Source organism: Stigmatopora argus, chromosome 2 (genome assembly GCF_051989625.1).
Source record: "Stigmatopora argus isolate UIUO_Sarg chromosome 2, RoL_Sarg_1.0, whole genome shotgun sequence".
NCBI lineage: Eukaryota > Metazoa > Chordata > Actinopteri > Syngnathiformes > Syngnathidae > Stigmatopora > Stigmatopora argus.
The window spans coordinates 20066454-20087975 of record NC_135388.1 but is presented as its reverse complement, the minus strand read 5'-3'; the positions used below and the strand labels follow the sequence as shown (position 1 = coordinate 20087975).

The 21522-nt window shown below is 38.4% G+C and overlaps 2 protein-coding genes across 2 annotated transcripts in view; both read right to left on the bottom strand.

The window, feature by feature from the left end:
* slc67a1 (solute carrier family 67 member 1) overlaps nucleotides 1-21522 on the bottom strand; it is a 184722-nt gene that overhangs the window by 67318 nt on the left and 95882 nt on the right. The gene's annotated exons all lie outside the window — the stretch shown is intronic.
* LOC144064613 (C-myc promoter-binding protein-like) overlaps nucleotides 1-21522 on the bottom strand; it is a 51655-nt gene that overhangs the window by 25310 nt on the left and 4823 nt on the right. Inside the window, exons 3-22 of the mRNA XM_077587285.1 lie at nucleotides 16409-16739; nucleotides 14854-15100; nucleotides 14558-14627; nucleotides 14005-14174; nucleotides 12531-12814; nucleotides 11821-11887; nucleotides 11582-11640; nucleotides 11294-11438; nucleotides 10567-10742; nucleotides 10013-10113; nucleotides 9585-9800; nucleotides 6959-7104; nucleotides 6584-6622; nucleotides 5045-5178; nucleotides 4226-4358; nucleotides 3246-3452; nucleotides 2995-3123; nucleotides 1903-2044; nucleotides 1624-1752; nucleotides 1311-1394 (exon numbers count right to left, since the gene is read on the bottom strand). Coding sequence (XP_077443411.1) covers nucleotides 1311-1394; nucleotides 1624-1752; nucleotides 1903-2044; nucleotides 2995-3123; nucleotides 3246-3452; nucleotides 4226-4358; nucleotides 5045-5178; nucleotides 6584-6622; nucleotides 6959-7104; nucleotides 9585-9800; nucleotides 10013-10113; nucleotides 10567-10742; nucleotides 11294-11438; nucleotides 11582-11640; nucleotides 11821-11887; nucleotides 12531-12814; nucleotides 14005-14174; nucleotides 14558-14627; nucleotides 14854-15100; nucleotides 16409-16719 — 2989 coding nt within the window. The 5' untranslated portion in view covers nucleotides 16720-16739. The remainder of the gene's footprint in view (nucleotides 1-1310; nucleotides 1395-1623; nucleotides 1753-1902; nucleotides 2045-2994; nucleotides 3124-3245; nucleotides 3453-4225; nucleotides 4359-5044; nucleotides 5179-6583; nucleotides 6623-6958; nucleotides 7105-9584; nucleotides 9801-10012; nucleotides 10114-10566; nucleotides 10743-11293; nucleotides 11439-11581; nucleotides 11641-11820; nucleotides 11888-12530; nucleotides 12815-14004; nucleotides 14175-14557; nucleotides 14628-14853; nucleotides 15101-16408; nucleotides 16740-21522) is intronic.

Sequence of the window (21522 nt, the reverse complement as noted above, 5' to 3'; positions counted from 1 at the left end):
CTCTCAAAGCGAAAAAGTGGACTACTATCTCAGCAGAACCAGGCATCCGTTCGGGCCAGCTTTTGGGTTGCTAAATTGATAGCAAGCAGCGGTAAGCCTTTCACTGACGGAGAGTTTGTTAAGAAATGTATGGATACTGTCGCGGAGGAGGTGTGTCCCGAGAAGAAAGATGCATTTAATGCCGTAAGTCTGTCGGTGAGTACAATGACCAGACGCGTTGAAGAAATCGGGAGTAATGTATATGCCCAGCTGCAGCAGAAGACGACGAAATAATTTGACTTTTTTTCATTAGCACTGGATGAAAGCACGGACGTGCAAGACACAGCGCAACTGCTCATTTTTATTCGTGGAGTTAGCGCAAACTTTGAGATTTGCGAGGATCTGGCAGCCCTCCAAAGTCTCAAAGGGACTACAACGGGAGAGGATATTTTTGACAAAGTGTGCCAAACCATGGAGAAGTTGGACCTGGACTGGTCAAAGCTAGCTAGCATCACGACTGACGGGGCTCCTAGCATGGTGGCCGAAACTCGCGGTCTAATAATGGGACGCCTGAACCGGGAGTTGGAAAAAAGGGGTCTCACCGCCCCGCTACGAGTCCACTGCCAAATTCACCAGCAAGCACTGTGCTGCAAAATGTTGACGTGGGATTCTGTAATGACGGTTGTGGTGTCGTGCATAAACTTCAGAGCAAAGGGAGAAGATTGTGCATGGCACAACAGAAAGTTAATGTTCCATGGCTTTTTTTTCTATGAAGAACCCAGAGAGAGTTATTTAGTTATTATTTATTTCATTAATAGTGTTATTATATGTTTCCTGACTTTTTTTCTGTAAAGAACCTGGAAAGGGTTATTTAGTTATGTGTGGCTTTCTGGAAAACAATAAAAAAAAATTAAGCTCCCCTACGATCGTCACACTTTTTCTGTTACAAACTGACACCGGCCCCCCATCAGAGAAGGGAAAAGTTATGTGGCCCTCACAGGAAAAAGTTTGGGGACCCCTGCGCTAACCACTCGAACACTGAGCCGTCCCTTTTTGAGCAGAGCAAAAAATAAATAAATAAACACTATTCTTGAAGATAAAAAGGCAATATTAAACAATTATGCAGTTAGTGAGGGGCCATGAAGAGAATAGCAGTGGAACACAAAAACAATACAATGATGCAGCACAAGGAAACAATTTTAAAAAGGTGAGATTGTGAGAGATTTGGAATGTAAATGTCAAAGATGAGACAATGCTAAAAAAAACAATCAATCAACAGTCCTGGGTTAATGTAGGGAAGGAGAGATGGTCAGAAGGAAAGTGAATTTTACCTGGATTGAGGGTGGGTTTTCTGATCTCAGAACCCCCACGGCGTGAGTGGGCCCTGGAGCCCACGCTACCACCCACATGGCCGACTGCATGCAAGAAGCCACACAGGCGGGCCAAAGTGAGGGCCAGGGTTAGGGATAGAGCAGAGCAGAAACCACAGCCACAAAACCATGAAGAGACATGAATTGATATGAAGGAAGAAAACAGTGGAGAGAAATGAAGACGTTGCCAGTGCACGAGTTGGACGGGACAAACGAGGATTGTGTTACATAACGTCTATGTCAAGAAAAGATTTAGTACTTGGAATATACGTACCTGTGCTGGATCTATCGTCTGTAGGATCTATTTTAATGGGGTCAGCAGTGTAGGAACCTTGCTCGTTCAAATTAGCATCAGTGGCGCTGTCCAAGCTTCCGTGACTAACAGCATCCATCTCACTGCCATCTGCTTTAATTAAAAAAAAAAAAACCATTAAATGTTGTGTTTTTTCATTTACAGTATTTTACAGTATCATTGATTGCGTTTGAGCAATAGTCATGATTCACAATAGAACACATCTCAATAATATGTAGTCTCTCTTCACAAAGAATTTACCTGATAGAGGGCTTTGCGTAAGAGGGACATGTTTCCGCAGTGAACGCTTAAACTGAGCCACACCTAAGACCACATTTCTCAACTTCATCCATAAGAAGTAGCCTCCTCTGGTGCTGGTTGGCCATGTGCTCTCCAACACTGCCTAAAACAGGAGCATGATGAAGGAAACAAAGGAGATCAACTCCCTTGCCCCAGCAATTTAGTTTTTTGCATTTTCTTTTTGCCCACTCTTAGATAAGGTTATAAAAAAAACAATAAACAATAAAAAATGAACCTTGAATGTCTCATAGAACAGTGTTTCCCAACCTTTTTTGAGTTGTGGCACACTTTTTGCATTGAAAAAATCTCAAGGGACACCACCATCTGAAAATCTTTTAATTTAAAACGATGTCGCCTGTATTAACAATAGTCATTCTCATCAAAGTTTTATCGGCAGGAATCACATAAACCTCCAAAATGATTCCAAAATCTAAATTTTCACACTGACCTAATGTCACCAAAAGTTGATGTCTGCGGACCCTGAACAACATTAGGTTCGAGTGATGCAAAAATAAGTTAAGTAATATATTTAATCGGATAATTGTATGACTTTTTTCCAAATATTACACACAAAAAATGTTGTGCTTTACGTCGCCAAAAATTGATGCCCTAGAAACCCAACAACTTCCGGTTCATGAAAAGTAAGCAACAAAATGACTGTTTGACAATTTGAATCTTGTAATAGTATAATTTAACGTTCATCATACTTTGATTTTAACCTTGCAATAGTTCAATTTAAATCTCATTATATTCATATTATTTTTCTCTCTGAATATTACATTGTATGACGTCTTGCAATTTCCCGCGGCAGACCTGGCTTTTGCTCACGGCACACCAGTGTGCCGCAGTACAGTAGTTGGGAAACACTGTCATAGAGGATTAGAATTTAATTACATACTGCCAATCACTGGCAACATGTTCAGGGTATGCCCAGCCTCCTTCCAATAATGATTATTTAGAAACTATGTTCATGGTGAAGACCAAACAAATGTATTTTGTCAGCCACCAATGTGAATCTGAATTAATTTGTAGGAGTTTCGTATATGTTTCTACCTTATTGTAATAGCCATATGTGATAGCATTGGGTTGGACTCCAGCTTTCTTCATCTCAAAGAGAACCCTGACAGCAAGGACAGGTTGACCATATTGTCCACAAAGCTGCATCAGCACTCTGTAGCACACCTGTAAAAGTGACAAAAACTGTATCCTACAATGACAACAACTCAAATGAAACTGGACTGAACCGGTGGAGGTTCCATTTTAAAATCCAGAATTCATATTATTGGTTTCTTCTGGTACATTACCTCATCAGGTGGCTGCAGCTTCTTAGACGGCATCTTCCGGAGGACGTCATAGGCAGTACGAAGTGCTCGTACTTTGGAATGGCAAACCTTCACGTATGCAGGCAGGCAGATAAACCAGAGGCCGTAACAATGGCGGAGGAGGCACATGGACCACAGCTGAGGGATCGACGAGTACTTTTTGGCTATTTTCTGTGATGATTTAATCTCCTGTGGTCAGAAAGAGCAGACAATGGGGGTAAAATTGTCTGTTTAATAGATATCGTACATGAAAACTATAATATACCGACAGTTTTTTTAATAGACCTACTGTTTAGGCTTGGCGAAAAAAAACAAAATCAAATGTCTTTTGTTCTTATTGCCTCCTTACAAACGCAGAGGGGAAAAATAAAATGGCGAAACATTAACTCATTTTTGTGTGAAAAGAAAATCTAAGATGTCATGAAGTGTTAGAAATATATTACATAAACATAATACCATAACCTGTAATCATCCAACATACAGTGTAATCAATATAGTAGTTAGCACTGTATGTCATATAAAAATGCTGCAATAAATCAACATGTTTGGGTATTCCATTCTAAGAAAAGTATTACACTCAAAGAGTTTTATTACGACTTATACAAACCAAAATCTAGATTTGTTTCACTGGAAATGACAAACCAAGATCTCTTTCGCTAACGCACTTGTTTGAATTAAGAGTTTTAGCTTTTGTGTTAGAAATATATTACATAAACATAATACCATAACCTGTAATCATCCAACATACAGTGTAATCAATATAGTACATGGATGGCATCATCATGATATCATTTTATCATTCATCTTAATTTGAACCATATTTAGTGTAAAACAATATTAAGCCACAATAAATCTAGGAGTTTGTTAATGAGATGTTGAAAGAAAGCAATTGAACAACCAGGCATTCTAACAAAGATCAGGAAAGAAAGAAAGACAGTAGGATTGATGTATGAGATGTTCACCTGCTTGCTGCGCCTAAACATTGGTGCAGGGCTGGTTGGACAGCTCTGCCTGGCATTAAGGCGGGAGGCAGGTGTCTGTAGCCCCTCCACTGGGTCAAACAGGTCAAGACTTAACACCGGGAAACCATCGTATCTAATGAACAGCATGTGGATAGACATCATTGAAAAGGTCTTTTTTTACAAAAGTTCTTGTAAATTTTGGACACTTACACGCTTCATCAAACATTAATTTTGACACCCTACACTTGCCCACCCGTGCCACTTTTCCACCCAATGCCACGCCACCCCCCCACCCCCTCCTCCAATTTCCGGCTCTGTGTTCACCAATCCAGAGTTCCTACAGCAAGATAAATTCTAGCCTCGATAATACTGTTTGAAATGAAACATGTAAATCAACATTTTTTTTACCGAATGCGGCTAAATAACGATGCATTAAATTTTCCATTTTCAATTCATGTGTGCCACATTCTATGAGATAGCTACAACAGTAAATTGGTAAATTAATTTTGAAACAAGGATAAATATTACAAATATTTTGGGGAATTTCAAACTAATATAAAATCTTCTCCACATTTTGATACTTTTGAAAGTTGGATTAAAGTCATTTAAATGCCAATTAAGGACTTACTATAAAATGACTGACCTCTCTCATTTTCTTAGTTCGAAAACCCGCATAATGGGATGCTTTGCGAAGCTTTTTACACCATAATACAGTATATAGTCGATGAGGAAGGGTTGCAAAACTGTAGGTCTGTTAACAATCACAATCAAGCTGAAGCTAAGCACACCAATTCAATTTAATGCTTATACTAGTTTTACCTGTAGCATAGTGGATGCTCTTCACCCCCAGGCAGAAGAGGCAACTCTGGAGGTGTGATGAAAACTGTGTGCTCACTTCGGTGGGATTCATCTGTCTCTATCAGCTTGGTCTCATCTGGCCTGTCACCATCTACCTGCAGAAATCATAATGGTTAAAATAGCACTGTATTTCCTATAGACAGACTAGTTCAATTTTTAGGTTGGAACTCAAAATCTAATGGTGCTTTAGTCAGCTGACTAACAATTTGATAGAGGCTAATGCCATGCCACAAATATTTAGTAGTGGTTTAAATCACCAAGTTGATAACGATACGATACTGATTATTTGGACAACAGTACAGTACTTCCCGATATTAAAAAGTCTGGCACTATTTCGTTTGATTCAAGGGGCATCCATTGATTTAAAACAATATTATGAACACATTTCTCACAATCAGCTCCATTTCACCTAAAGCAATTAAAAAACTACAATGCGATTTTGAAAAGGTTGTTGCTGAAACAATTTGGAGATCGGAATAAAAAGTTTATATAAACAAAACTGCATATTAAAATGATAATATTAATTTATGTTAACTGTTGCAACCCCAAATATTTAGCTGTTTTTCATTTCATAAATTACAATTGATCAATAAAATTCCTTTGGAGCAGGTACCATCTTCTTCTATTGGTCAAGTTGTACGATTTAACAAGTGTTGTCAAAAGCTGTTATTTTGAATATATATGTACCAATTCTGAGGGGTTTATGTCTAGTTCAACCTGCATGACAGTCTGATTTTTAAGGCCATGTGATTTTAATCTGGGTCATTTGATATTATATATTAGTCCATATAGAAATAGCATTGTTGACTCCTCTAGGATGCTTTTGCCACCCTTTTGTATAGTGCAGTCAGCACTGTATGTCATAGAAAAATGCTGCAATAAATCAACATGTTTGGGTATTCCATTCTAAGAAAAGTATTACACTCAGAGTTTTATTACGACTTATACAAACCAAAATCTAGATTTGTTTCACTGGAAATGACAAACCAAGATCTCTTTCGCTACCGCACTTGTTTGAATTCAGAGTTTTAGCTTTATAAAAGTACCTACAAATACAAGCCTCACCGTGGGACATGTCTAAATCTTTTTTTTGCCCCAAAATAATCGTATTCAATCAAATCAAATGGATCTAAAGTGATTTCTTCCTTTTGAAGAAAATAAGCAAGGAGAAGCAGAGTTCATCCGAGGTACAAGGAGAAATAACTTGTGTCATGAAAATGCAGGCCAAAGCGATGGCTATACTGTTTCAATTGATCAAACTTTTCCTTCCTGTTGGTTCAATAAGTGGCTATCTCCTAAACGCAAACTGCTTATTCTTGTCAAGCAAATACACAGCGCACAATGTATTTCACCACCAGAGCCCTGCATTTGATCATTGATATTTATATAATTATTTTGATTCTCTTACTTTTTTTTCTTGCACAAACAATTACTACGAGAAAAAGGACCTAAGATAAAACAAAATTCGTACAAAACAAAACAGTCATACAGATACTGTACCTTGACACCCTTCTCAGCACTCCGATCAGGGCTGTAAAGCTGCTCACAAAGAGGCAAGAAGAATAGATAGGGTAGAAAAAGAAGAGTGGGGAAATAACATTAAAGTGTTACACTTTGCATGACATCAAATAATAATATGATTATAGTTGATAAAATATAACGGTGGCTGGTGACGCTGTCGCCGTCAGAGGGAAACGGTACACTACGTCAACAATAATTAAAATGTGAGTAACAGGTTTGTGGTTGATCATTGTAAATAAAGCAATTTTCTACGGTCAATAAAATTGTTACAGATCTGCCTTGGAGATCCTAAATCACTTCATGTTAAAAACCCATAAAAGCATCATAAAAGTGAATTGTATTACTGTCACTAACTTTTTCCACACAGTCATCGAAGAAGGCCAGACTAGCATCTTTGTCGCTCACAAAGGAGCACTCCTCAATAAAACGGATGAACATCTGGGTTTTGGTCATCAGCGAGTAGAACTTCTGGTGGGAGCGGTCACGGCTTTTCAAAAACCCTGGAGGCAAAAGGTGTTAATATTTTATTGTGAATCTCATACGACTGAAAAATGTAAAATGTGTCATACGAAACAGATGCTGACCCAGAGTCAATGTTTTTTTTAATGCTGCTTTCTATTCTTTTGTTCTGTATTGCTTTATTGATTTTATCTTCAACCTACACAAGGGACTCAAGATGGAAATTAGCCTTCGGCTATAATCGTACACATTTACATATACAGTAATACCTTGACATACGAGTGCCCCAACATGAGAGCAATTTGAGATACGAAAAATTCCAAGCAAATATTTGCCTTGAGATACAAGACAAATTTTGAGATAGGAGCATACTGGACAGCCAGGTTGCCGAGACGCGATAGGCTGTGTGACTGAGCTGGCTCGCCAATACATGGAGAAGCAGGATGTTCGACTTGAAAGCCGCGGTGGAATACATGAACCTGTTTGCCGTGGTTATTGCACAAGAAGGTTTAAGTTTAGTGTAACATAAGATTAAAACTTTTTTTTAAATGTGTGTATAGGAATCTAATTTCATTTAAGTTAAATTTAAAGTTTGTTATGTTACGAGCGCATCTATCAAGTCTCTCTCTCTCTCTCTGTCTCTCTCTCTCTCTCTCCCTTGTAAAATTACAGTGCTGTGACGCTAACCAAACAACATTCCCCAAAATACCACTTGACAACCTTCCAGTGGGGGTTTTACAATGATGTACCCTCAATAGGGTTTTGTATGAACAGGGTTGGAGTGAGGTGAGCTGGCTTTACAAAACAATTGTTTTACCCTCAAGTGGCACAACGCATTGTAAAAAAAAATGTACATAGAAAAAAAAATTGAATCTGAAAAGACAATACTAGCCTAAATTAGCTGGCGATAACGAACTCAGTTTTTCATTCCAGATTGACAGAACAATAAACCGGTGTAGCATATATATAGAGACTAAAACACAACAACAAATGACATTTAACACTGTGCTGGCTTGTGGTAAGTGTTCTATGAACTAAAGTAAAAAAATGCAAAGATTTACAATTAAACTGAACCATGCAATGTGTTGAAAATATGTTTGTATAAATAATATTAGTGTCTTGATTCTGAAACACCACTAATATGCCCTCAATGTATGAGAAATTTCTCAGTGGTTCTAGCTGTTTTCTTGAATAGTAATGTAATGTAATATGCATTACATTAGAAAACATTCCGACACAGCCTAAACTCAAACCATACTAAATGAGCTAGACTCTCCTACCTCACTCAATGAATCATCACATTACAAAACATGGCTGTTACATTTTACATTGGCAGAAACAATTCTCGAAGGAAGAAAATATGATATCATATCATCCCCAAATGAGTTCAGCTGCAAAATGAACACGTTCTCAGGATAAGCGGCCAAATAGAGGACATCAACAGCTGACGTAAATGGTCAAGCCATTTGATTCACAAAAACCTTCTCAATTAAACAAAACATTAAAAAAACATGGCTCATTATGGCTATGGGTGCCATGGAGTTTGTCCCATCTAATGCTGCATAAATCAGTATTCATTCTTAACTTGTCGGCAGTCAATTACATGGTCCATATGTAGATAAAACTGTTAGGGTCAGTTGGGGTTTTGGTTGGTTTGTATGTTTTTCGCCTATTCTGTCCCTCATATTTTCCCTTCCCTCATGTGATCCGATGTGTGTACTTTGTAATCAACCCTTGTCTGTCTATTTAAACCTGGTGTGTTTGTTAGTCTTTGTGAGATCGTCTGCCAAGGTGCCCTGACAACCCGTTTCCCCATGTGTTCTGTCAGGTTTGGTTTTGAGTTCTAAATCCTTGTTATTTTCTGAAGATTCCTGCCTTAAGTATTAAAGTGTTGTTAGAGCACTCCACGCTCTTCTCCGTTGCCTGCATCCCCTGCATTTGGGTCCAACTACATTCCACGACCGAGCTAATCGTAACAAAAACTCTAAGAACAATTATATTCACACATATGGTCACTTTAAAGTCACTAACTAACTTGTATCGGTTTCTAAAATGTGTGAGAAAATTGGAAAAACGATGCAACAATAGGGCTGAAAATACTTTACATAAGCAATGATACTGCTTCTTTGACCATTTCAAATTGGGGCTCCCAAATTAGCTGCTTGGTCATATTAAGCCAAGTTCAAGTAGAAAAACAGTACAGTTAAAGCAAGGTATTTATCTCTTTCAATGACAACCCAGGAATGTGTAAAATAGTCACAGAAGTTAGTCGAGTTTTATAAAAGTCAAGCTTTAATGGTAGGACAAAATGGCTTACTAGGCAGAATCTCGGGTCAGTCTGATAGCTATGTTTTTGTCATGTTATTAGATAAATATAGATTCGGAAGTTCTCTAGTCTTTGGAGAGAAACAACAAATATCCTCAGGATTTTAATTAGCTGCTTTGTGAGGTGTACAAGCAGGCTCTTATCTTGGTTGGACCATTAGAAGTTTCTGTGTTCCGATTAAATGATTTCCCATACCTTGCAAGTCAAAAAGTGAGCTGGCATCTGTTGCCTTCTCAGATGGTGCCTGGGTAATTGGTCGCAGAAAAGAGCGGTATCCCTTTAAAATGGCTGCCATGAAGCGCAGAAAGGTTTCCTGAATCTCTAACTCCAAGGTATGGAGACTTTTCCCACAGCTCAACTCTGATAAATCACTTATGCTCAGCTCGAGCAGGCTATCAGAGCGGTACTGGCCTAAAGACACAAAAGAAGTATCATTGATAGTGCTTTAACAACAAATTAATTAGATTTTGTGTTAGAGCCACAAAATTAGGACACTTTTAACCCAATAAGTGACATGAGGTTCAACAGGTCTAACGCAAAACCACTTTCAGGGTTAAGTAAAAAAAGAAAAAAAACTATCAAATGAAGCCTCCTGATTTGTAGTCAGCTGAGTTTGTACTCACCATCATGCAGTTGCTGGTAGAGATTGTTTAGCACATTCATTAGATTTTTACAAGCTTTCTTGGGCAAGCTCTTCCACGTGAGCGTTCGCTTGTCTTCATTACTAGAAAATAAGACAAACCAAGTTTTGGAGAGGCTAAAGGGCCAATAAAAACATGCGGTGCAATTGAGACAAGGGAGCTCCAACCATACTGTGTCAAGCTAGTAATGAAGTTTAAAAAGAAAAAAATAAGTGAAACATTGCTGCGTGCCTCAAAAACCAACAGAAAACCTCTATCAGCTGGAAAAAATATCTGAACATATGTGGCCAATTATAAATTTATGGAATGCTTCATATTTGGGTAGAAATTGCTGGCACTTGTGCTGTTCAGTAGCAACTCAAATATTATATGAAATACATACAGAAAGATCAATATAACCATTAAATCAGATGTAAATGTGAATTAATTTAAGAATTGGAAATAGTCACAAGATTCCCTGTGTTCAAGATTTTTTTTTCTAATTGACTTTTCAAAAGGGGATGCACTCGTACCTTAATAGTAGAGGTTGCACTTACTGGAATATGGTGTTTGTGTCCAGGTCCACACAACTCACATCTGGCGGTGGGTCATAAAGCTCAAAATACCGAGAATCCACTCCTACAATAAATGGACATGGGGCACTCAACACATCAGCCAAGGCCAGAGGGCAAAGAGGAATATATGGACATTGCCAGTGGAAGGGGAAGATCATCTGAGGACAATGACAATTTCAAATCAGCATTTGCGCAGTTACTTTATTAAAGGTTTCCTATGCATCTAATATCGTTCAAAAGAAAAACAACATTTTCATTACATTTCATTTTCGGAACCGCTTTATCCTCACGCAGGGGTAGGGGTGGGGTGGTTGGCGGGTTGGGGGGGTGCTGAAGCCTATCCCAGCAGCCTTGGGGCACCAGGCAGGGGACACCCTGAACCGGTGGCCAGCCGATCGCAGGGGACGAGGAGACAAACAACCATTCGTGGTCACACTCTTACCCAGGGGCAATTTAGAGCGTCCAATCAGCCTAGCATGCATGTCTTTGGAATGTGGGAGGAAACCGGAGTACCCGGAGAAAACTCACGCAGGCAAGCTCCACACAGGTGGACCAACCTGGATTTGAACCCAGGACCCCCACTGTGAGGCCAACGCGCTAACCACTCAGCCGCCGGGCCGCCCGTTGAAAGACAACATTATTGCAAAAATATACTTTGGAATTGGAAATGTAACAAGAACAGTATATACATCTGAATGTGGAAACTTACAGACACCAACGCTTCAGTTACACTGGTCAGGACAGCGGGCCGTAATGAGTGAACCAGAATCTTTTGTTCAGTGACAGCAAACACCAGCAGGGTGACAGCATTCTCTGGGCCCAAGTTATGGAGCAATGTGGAAAATCGACCACCACTAAAGAAAAGGTACGAAAGATTAACATATTATAATTCATTGCATAATAATGCAAGGCCACAGAAAAATATTTTTAGTCAATGTGAAATTAGTGGTGTTCAAAATGTTAATAGCACAAGAAAATCTGCATTAGACACTTTTACCTGAGTGGTAATGGAGAAAACACGGGCTGGCTTAACATCAGACTGTCATGGGGAGAAAGCTGCGAAAATGCCAAAATATGTATAGGTATATATGGATATAAATGCAATATATTTCCAATATTTCATTACATGGATGAAGAAAATGCGATAGTATCCCTTTGGTTAATTTCCTAACAGTTACAAAAGATGTCATAGTTTTACTTTTAGCAACACAGCAGGATATTCTACTTCAAGTTTACCTGCACGAGGATGCGAGGCCTCTGTGAAGAAGGAAAGGGAACCTTGTGCATGAAATGAGAAATGTGCCTGTGGAATAACAATACAATTAAAAAAAAATTAAGGAAGTACATACAATGATTTGGGGCTACTATGTAGTATTCTGTGCAGTAGTGAGCATGGAATAAAATCCAACGGAATCAAATGTCAAATTATTACAAGAACTGTCCTGATGCTCCAATTTAATTACGTTACTATATTTAATATGTAAAATTTTGCTTCGATCCTTCTTGACTTAAACTATTTTCACTAATAAGAATACATTACAATTTAGATTTGGCACTTAATGCCAATTCAAATCTGATGTCCACAGTTTAGAGTCAATTATTTTAGGAAAGTGCTGATGACAGCAGCAAAGCAGATCACCCTCGGCACGGTTAGCGTGTGGGTATTTGGATTGGATTGGATAACATTATTCATCCCGTATTCGGGAAATTTCATTGTGACAGTAGCAATGTATTCCTGGCCATCTCTTCTTAAATCTTAATGATACACTTGTATAAGCCTATTAGGTATCCTGATATGGGGGCAAACATTTGTTCTGAACCAGTCTGGCCATGGCATAATAGGCTGTCTAACTGGACGAAACCTCTATGTTTCTTAAAAAGACACGGAAGTTACTGATGTAAAAAATAATAAAATAAAAGTCAACTACTAAATATGAATAACTCACTTCTCAATTGGCAGGACATGAGGCCCAGAGATGGAATACCGATACAGAAAGGTGAGGAACTTGCGAAAAGCATCGAAGAAGGGCCAGTGAGAAAGCAGGCAGATACATTTGTTGGTGTAGAGTGAGCAGGTCGAGGAAGTGGTATTGCTGGTGACATCAGTTGGGCTGTTGCAGGGCGAGGCTTTGGGTGTATCAGCGTTAAGCAGACCCAGCTGGCAGCTCTGTTGATCAGTTAGACACTCCTGCGAGTAGGGTTCATAGAATTGTATGGCAGCACCATACACCTGAAAAAGGGGCAATAAGCATGTTAGATTACTCGTTCACCATACAGTTGTGGTCAAAAGTTTACATACACTTGTGAAGAACATAATGTCATGGCTCTCTTGAGTTTCCAGTTATTTCTACAACTCAGATTTTTCTCTGATAGAGTGATTGGAACAGATACTTCTGTGTCACAAAAAACATTCATGAAGAGCCATGACATTATGTTCTTCACAAGTGTATGTAAACTTTTGACCACAACTGTACATATATACACATACATATATACACATACATACACATATATATATATATATATATATATATATATATATACACACATTTATATATATTTATAGATATAAACATACATATTTACATATATAGACATATATACACAGTAAATGTAGTAAAGTAAAGTAAAATAATTTAATGTAAAATATACCTTTACTTACGAAAAATCCATGTAACACAAAAACGTCTGGAACCAATTAATTTCGTTAGCAGGGGTACTATTGCCTATAAAAAATCATTTATTTTTGGAACTACCTATCCTTACAAGGGTCATGGAGGGCGCTGGAGTCTATCCCAACTGACTTCAGGCATTAGATGGGTTACACCCTGAATTGGTCGCCAGTCAATCAGAGGGCACGAGGCGACGGACAACAATTCACGCTCACACTCATACCCAGGGGCAATTTAGAGTGTTCAACCAGCCCACCCATGTATGTTTTTGTAATGTGGGAGGAACCCGGAGTACCCGGAGAAAACCCACCCAAGCCCGGGAAGAACATGCAAACTCTACACAGGGGGACTGCCCTGGGATTGAACCCAGGACCACAGAACTGAAGAATTTAATTTAAAAAAAACAAAAATTTAAAAAAAGACTTTGGATCTCCTGCAGCATGAATTAAAATCATTCTAGCATTCACGTGTGAATAAAACATGAATAAGCATAAAAAAACAAATAAGAGCAATGCTTATTACTCAACATCAAAAGGAGAGGTCAAAATAACATGGAGTCAGTTATTGTGTTTGGCTTCAAAACTCCCATGCTTCCCAGAAATTCCTCATTTTGGCCATGATCAAAGCAAAAGGGCTTTATCAATGGAACAAATAGGTTGTTTGCTTAGGACACAGATTGAGACAACTAAGTTTTGCTATGCTTTGTCTGAGTGCGACAACGCATTATATAAAAAAGTGAGAAAGAAACCTTCTCTCCAGAAGCTCCAGTTAGGACAAATGTAGAGAAAACAGGCAGAGAGTATTTGGTGCTGACGGGCCAACACTCAATTGTGGCTCCCATGGGAAGGCAGAAGAGAGGAACAGATTCTGGCAGTGGAAATGACTCATAGTCTTCCTCTGGATATCTGCTGAATAACCCTACATGAGAGGAAAAAATATTCACATGGCTAGTTTTGCTCATACTATATATTAGTACTTCAATACAATCAGCAAAGTAATGAAACAGTTAAAATTTGTAGCTCATTTTTTTGCTCAGGCTGCAAAATTTCTGTCATCTTCAAACCAAAACAGATGTATAATATTAAAAGTATGTTTGCTAGCTCAAGACATGTCCTGGAACACAGAAAAATATCTATAAAAATTAAATAACAATGTAAATAATCTAATCAATGTAAAACTTTTAAATAATCTAACCAACACACGTTTATGTGTATTATTCTCATTTATGTTGACCAATGGACCTACATTTCTCAGATTATTAAATAATTCAATTCAGAAACACAAGGCAATATTCAGTTTACCTGCTTTGTATGCTATTGAGTTGGTTTTGGTCACAGACTTCTTATAACATAGGTAAACAGACGAACCCCACTGAAATTAGCACATGAAAGAACAAAGAGAACGTTTAATGTCATATTTTTTAATTAATTTCGCTGACATTCAAATATCTGAACTTTTTTTCTGGGGGCTAAAAGGTAATCTTAAGGAAAACATCCGGTTATGCGCTACTATGTTCTACTTTGAACTACAACATTTGTTTGTGCATTGTGTGTGTGTACGAGAATGTCTCAGTTCCAAACACATTCATTCGTCTTACCATACTGCTGTTAAGATTTTTCTCGACCTTGCAGAAGGTGTGAGGAGGAATCTCTCCTTTGCTTGGGATAATGATACAGATGTCAGTGACAGCCAGAGAAGCATGCGGTTGGCTCTCAGGTGCCCGTCGGTAAGTGACATAGATGCGCTGGGAGGAGTTTCCACTGATGTTGGCAGGGCGACCAGTAGGTGTGGTCTGAATAAGTTGACAGCCCTGTTTTAACCTTTCCTTCCACTCATAGAGGACACTGTGGGAGTAAGGCCAATGGAGTAACCAATTACGCAAAACAAATAGATGTTTATGTGGTCAATTAACATATTTTTGTCCGACAAAAGCGGCTTACATGCAAGCAAATACAGTAGTATGAAATGTTACCATGCCAAATTGTGAAAATGTTAGTGAATGCCCACAGATACTAAGACCTAAGAATATTTTTTAGCATTCTTGTCACCAGTCATTTTTAAGACTAAGAGAACTTCTAGAAATGTTGCAATCAGCAATGATGTATATGCACTTGTCCACAAAGAAGTGTCCAGTTCTCGTTAGTCTCACTCGTGTCTACAAAATTGTAGCCCTTCATAACTTTCAGCACACAAAGGCTGCTGATAGACTGAACAGAGGCTCTTTGTCAGTCCCTGATAAGCACAACACTCTTTATACAAAGACTCGAGCCAATTGTCATAATTTGCCTGTTACAAGAGAGCAGGAGGACCGAGAAAACGTTGAATTACTCCACTTAAAGACATGTTGCTCGGGGAACACTATTGTACTTTTTCCACACATTTAGTTTTTGTTGTTAAGACTGCTACTATTAAGACAAATTAGGTAATATGCATAACAAAGTGAATATGATTTCACGATTCATTCACTGGTGCACGGTATTTCCCCGCTGCTTTACAAGACTGTTGGGCTGCCACCATTTTTCATGTAACCCCTCCACCTCAATAGTACTACAAAGTATAAAAAAGTATGCATGTTTTTACTGGGTGGTGCAGCGCTCGAGTGGTTAGTGCGTCGACCTCACAGTTTTGGGGTCGAGGGTTCAATCACAGTTCAGTCCTCACTGGGTCGAGTTTGCATGTTCTCCGAGGCTACGTGGGGTTTCGTAATAGTGATTCCAGCTTTGACGAAAGCTCAAACTACAGTGTTCGCCGGCACTTTGGCCCAGGCATCGACAATCCATTCCAAATCGCCACGTACCTTGTGCGACGCTGCCAGCTTGTCTTTGTATGGAGGGTTATAAGCGCTACGAGCACATGGACGTCATCTGCCTCGCCACTTGTCTGGGATGTTTTGAATGGATTTATCGTAATGCTTGGAATACGCGGGGAGAGTATTTTTAGGGTGAACGTCCGCCGGGTTGATCACAACAAGTAGTGTGTCGGCAAGAAATGAAACCATTCAGTAAAGCGGTCAGGGTTATACAAAATTGTGAATTCAGTGCATAAACAAGGCGCACCGACTGATTGTAAACGATGCTATTCATACAATTATATGTATTAAGCAGCTCTCTTTCCTCTTAACATCAAGGAATAAAAATGATCTTGATTCTTACCCGAGATCAATAAGTGGTGGCTTGTCACAACCTCGTCTGTAGCAAAGGAAAATCTGGGGTAGCATTAGCCCTCCATTGTTGAGGTCAGCACAATGTCCACCTGGTGTCGTCTCAATACACGTGAACCCTGGTGGAACCTCATCGCCCATGGAACGGATGACTACTGCCACATCAGTGATGGGTGACTTGGGCTTGGCAGTTTTGTGGCAGGCATCATCAAAGTGGATTTCTCGGTCCAAAGGCTTGGATGAGTCTGTTAGACCGGCCACCACAAAGTAGTCGGCTACGCGAGGGCCCTTGTCTTCCATCATTTCCCATTCCCACCAAGTACCTGTAAGGATTATGGTCGACAGATTAGAGAAATTTTAACAGCAAAGTTTCCCAAAACTGATTTTTCTGTTTAAGGGGTGTTGGTACACCTCCTTAAAAACTGGTCATTTGGAGAACTGGCGCCAGGTTCCTAGGGGTGTAACATATCAATATGCCCCTGCCAATAATTGATTATCGTTTAAAATAGGTGTCACTGTTTAATAAAGGAACCTCCAGCGTGCTACCAAAATGTTCAAATACAGTGTCTGTTAAAGACCCTTTTTTACATTCAACAATTTTGCAATGTGTTGCTGTATTCATTTACAGAAATGTTCCAACAAAATATTATCATACTCTGTGAGGAATTCCAGTTTTTGTCAGAAAAAGTGCAAAATATAAACATTGTTTATAATTCAATTGAGAGACGGTGGTATGGTATAATATCTTGGATTGATTTCCTGTCAATATTTATTGTATCTCCATATCGTGCGATAATCCATATCATGAGTGTTGTATCACAAAATTATATCACATTGGGAGGAACCCAGAGATTCCCATCCATACAGGTTATCAGTTCTTCAGAGTTTACTTTTATTTTGAGAGCTTTATAAGATGCAAATTGTTAGCTTACTCCCGAAGTATCGACTCAGACATTGGTATCTATTTGCAGGAACAAAAGGTCAAGTGAATCAGACTCAGGTGCAAAATAAATGTTTTCAGAATATTCATTTCAAGATTACTACTATTAAATCTGTGTCAATGAAACATACACCAACGCACGTGAATGAACTCTGCATTAATGTCTTACAATGCAACTTTGCAAATGTGTTAAAGGACCGGTGAGTTACTTTAGTTGATTTCATTTTTGGTGTGTTATGATTACATTTCAGTTACCAAAAATATCAAAAAGCTTTTTTCAAACCAGCAGGATAAAATTACCTGTCTTAAATAAAAAATGAACAGTTATGTCCACTGCAATGCATTTGCAGCACCATAAGAATTTTTAATGAAATGTGAATATTGACTCCGTCATGTTAATTTGCAATGTGCGCCCCTAGGTTTAGGTATAGGCTACTTTGCTCCTGGTAAAATAAGTTTTTTCTCAACCACTGTAAATGCAAAGTAGAGGCAACACTTCACTGAACAGGTGTCACATGACATGCAAAAGAATGACAGTCCTGCTTGCTATGCTGTCAATCATCTAAAAATACAATGCAAACCAGACAGCTTACACAATATCACAATATTTAAAACTCTCCTCAATTTCTTGTTTGCCTTCTGTTTTCAGTACAATCCCTGTTTTTTGTTTATGAAAACAATTGTGAACTGTTCAGCGTAAATACAAGTGAATAATGATAAACAGTATCTACATGGCACATTCACCTGAAATAAACATCAACTTAGTGTTCAGCTATACAACATGATTTTGTTAACAAAAAATTGAATTGCAAATCAGAAATGATGCAAAATTGTTGCACGCAATTATTAAAAACAACTATTGGTCAATACGGAATGTGTAAAAGTGCTTGTAATTCGAAAAAGTGTAAACCCAAACAAAACCATTAACAAGAAGCATTAAGTAGACCATATTTGCTCGAGTAGGCTACAAAAAGTGTTTGTTTGTCATTAATGTAGGGGTGCGGGGAATTGAATTACCCAGCTAATTTGCCTAAAAATTATCTTCGTTTTTCTGTGCTTTGTGTTACAGTTCTCCACTGCAGTGTAATAAACCATTAACCTTGGACGCTGCTTGAGGGACTGTTCAAAATCTTTCAAACTAGTCAGTTTTCATCAGCATAATGTTCGATCAAAACGGCTAAAAACCTAAGGGAAAAAAAATTGGATCCCTGTTCTCGATCTTAAAATCCCCCAGCCCTATGTTGCAACCAATATAATAGCAGGTGAGTGTGACGCTTGTCGCTGCTTGATGTTCACCTGCTGTCACATTAGCACCTAAGTATGCTGAGGACTCCAGGTTCTTTCAGCAGGCCATCAGCGCAGTAGAAGCCGGAAGATGACTGGGCAGTCATTTCCAGAGGTTTGCGTTCCTGGAGGTAACCAGGTGGCTCCGAGGGAAAAGTGGGCCAGGAGAGGTTGGCAGTCTTTGCAGGCAAGTGACAACCAATTCCTCAAACCTGGACCTTTTGCTGGAGTATTTTTTTTCTCTTCCATTTTTTAAAGTGCTGATGCTTTCCATCTGAACTTGTAAGATGACTGCTTGAGTTCAAACATGAGCTCACTTAAATGTCCAAACTTGTTTCCACAAGGGGTTTGTCAGAAACAATGTGAAATGTCATTCAAAGCTGTCTTGACTAAAATAACAGTGGGACTGGTGTGAAGAATCGGCAAATGGGCTCTCTGTCAAGGCTGGAACAACCAAATCACTGGTCTGGCCTCCAGCTGTGTAGTCAACGAACTGAGACACAGCCACAGCAGGACAGACACATGGAGGAGGTAAAAAGGAATGTGCTCATGAACATAAACACAAGCTAACCCCACATCTGCTTTTAATTAGAATGGAAGGGATGGCGTTTGGATTCCATGACCTAAAGTCCTATATGATCTAAATGGGCAGATGACCAAATTATGGAGGTTCACAACACAACATCAATATTTCTACATATGCACCAGCAATTTTTATTGTTATTCATTCCTTCATCTTCCATACCACGCATCCCCGTAAGGGTTGCGGGGGTTGCTGGACCCTACCCCATCTGAATTCAGGCGAAAGGAGAACTTTACACCCTAGAATGGTTACCAGTCAGTCATAGGTCACAGAGAGACAGACGACCATTTGCACTCACAATCATACCGCCACCAGCAGGAATCGAGCCCGTGCCTGCCAGCACAGAAGTCAGGCGAGAAAACCATTGCACCATCAGATGCCATTTTTATAGTTGTCAATGTTATTCAACTTTAAAGAATACATTTTTTAAAAATTCACAATAAAATAATGGATGTAGGAAATGCATTGATGTTTAATGCGTTGATTAACTTGGATCTTTTTTTCGTATCTTGAGGCACTCATTTGCATCTCAAAAGGTTTTGTAACCTGAAAATGTCATAGTTAGAGGCATTCGTAAGTAGAGGTATGACTGTATAAATAAATGTAGTCAAGAACTGAACTAGCACCCAAATACCAACGTTGTTAAAAGGTCTAATTTTTGTCTTATTTAAGTTTGAGTTTTAAAATGACATAATGTATTGATCCCTTTGTGGTGGGTGGTCTCTCATGTCTGACCAAGAGTTAGACTTTCTTTATAGATCTAGAACACCACACAAAGACAATACAAACGATGTGTATTTAATAGAGACTATCAATCTATGTGAGGAATGAAAAGGCAATTAAATATTTTATTCACATAACCTCACAGTAAATATTAAAAACAAGACCCAAATTACAAAAATACGTCTATCAAAATAATAGTTTAAGCAAAGTTTTTTTTTAAATCTATCCTTTTTAAATTTTTTGCACATACATTCAGCACCACAAAATAAGCTTGCAAATAGATCATGTTTGAATAATCTGTTTTACATTAAATGAATGTTAAAAATACAATATTGCCAAAACTGGACTATTTTATAGCCCCCCCCCAAAAAAAAATTAAAGAAAATATCAATACATTAATCATTTTGACTCGATTCCAATCCTCTGCATATCATGTAACAGGGCCCAATTTCCAATTATGTGATCGGATTAGGGAGTAATCTTGCAAACCTACTGACCAACTAACAGTGATTAAAAATACCTCTTGCCTTAAGATGTGGTTGCGCTCAGAATTAACCCGTCACATTCAAAGTCACGTTAAATGAGAATCATCAAATTTGCAGGGTCGGGTTAATGACAAATAAAGTCCAACATCTCTAATGGGATTTCCTTTTGTATTCACATTTTCCAGAACACAAATGAAGTCGCACAGCACTTGTATTAAATCAGAGGGATAATCAAAGTTAAATTAGTAGATGCCACGTGCAGTAAATGAATCTATATACTGCTTCAAGACCATAGTGCAAAATAAGACACGATTAATTAACAATTCTCATTTAGGGCTACCCCTGAATGGCCACACTTTGCCCCCAAGATTTGAGACAATGCACGCTTGAATGATTTAGTTAACTGGTATGATCCGTGGGTCACGTTTAAAAAAATAATTACCATTACATATTTGTTCTTGCTGATATGCATCCAATATACTTGTAGGTTTCAGTTCATTTACCGCTGCTAAAACTGACAACCAAGCGCTCAACATTTGCTGAAACAGACTGTGACCTACAAACGCTGCATAATATGCTTAAAGATTGTTAAAATAAAATTGACACACACGATCTAATTGTTTCATAATTTAAAACAGACAAGAGTGCAGGCTGCGATATTAATCTCAGGCCCGAAAAAAAAAAGATTCCAAATTAAGCAATGAACAATTATTTTAGATATTTTCCAGTGCACAAGGAAAATTGGGATCATGAATCCTGTGCAACATTTACCTACACAATAAAAAAATACTTCTAAACCGACAGTATTTCAATCACTTAAGTCAGGGGTGTCAGACTTGGGTTGGTTCGCGGGCCGCGTTAACGTCAACTCGATTTCATGTGAGCCGGACCATTTTAGATAAACTTAGATAGACTTTTTTATAAATGGATTAAAAGAACTGGATTAAAATCCCTGAATATTCAGTTTTTATAGATCTAAAACAATGTTTATTTTAGCTTTTTTTTTAAATAAATTTTTAGATTTTACAAAATGATTTTTGAACTAGAAACACAGAAAAAAAGTATTAAAAAATGAAAATTATTGATTTAAA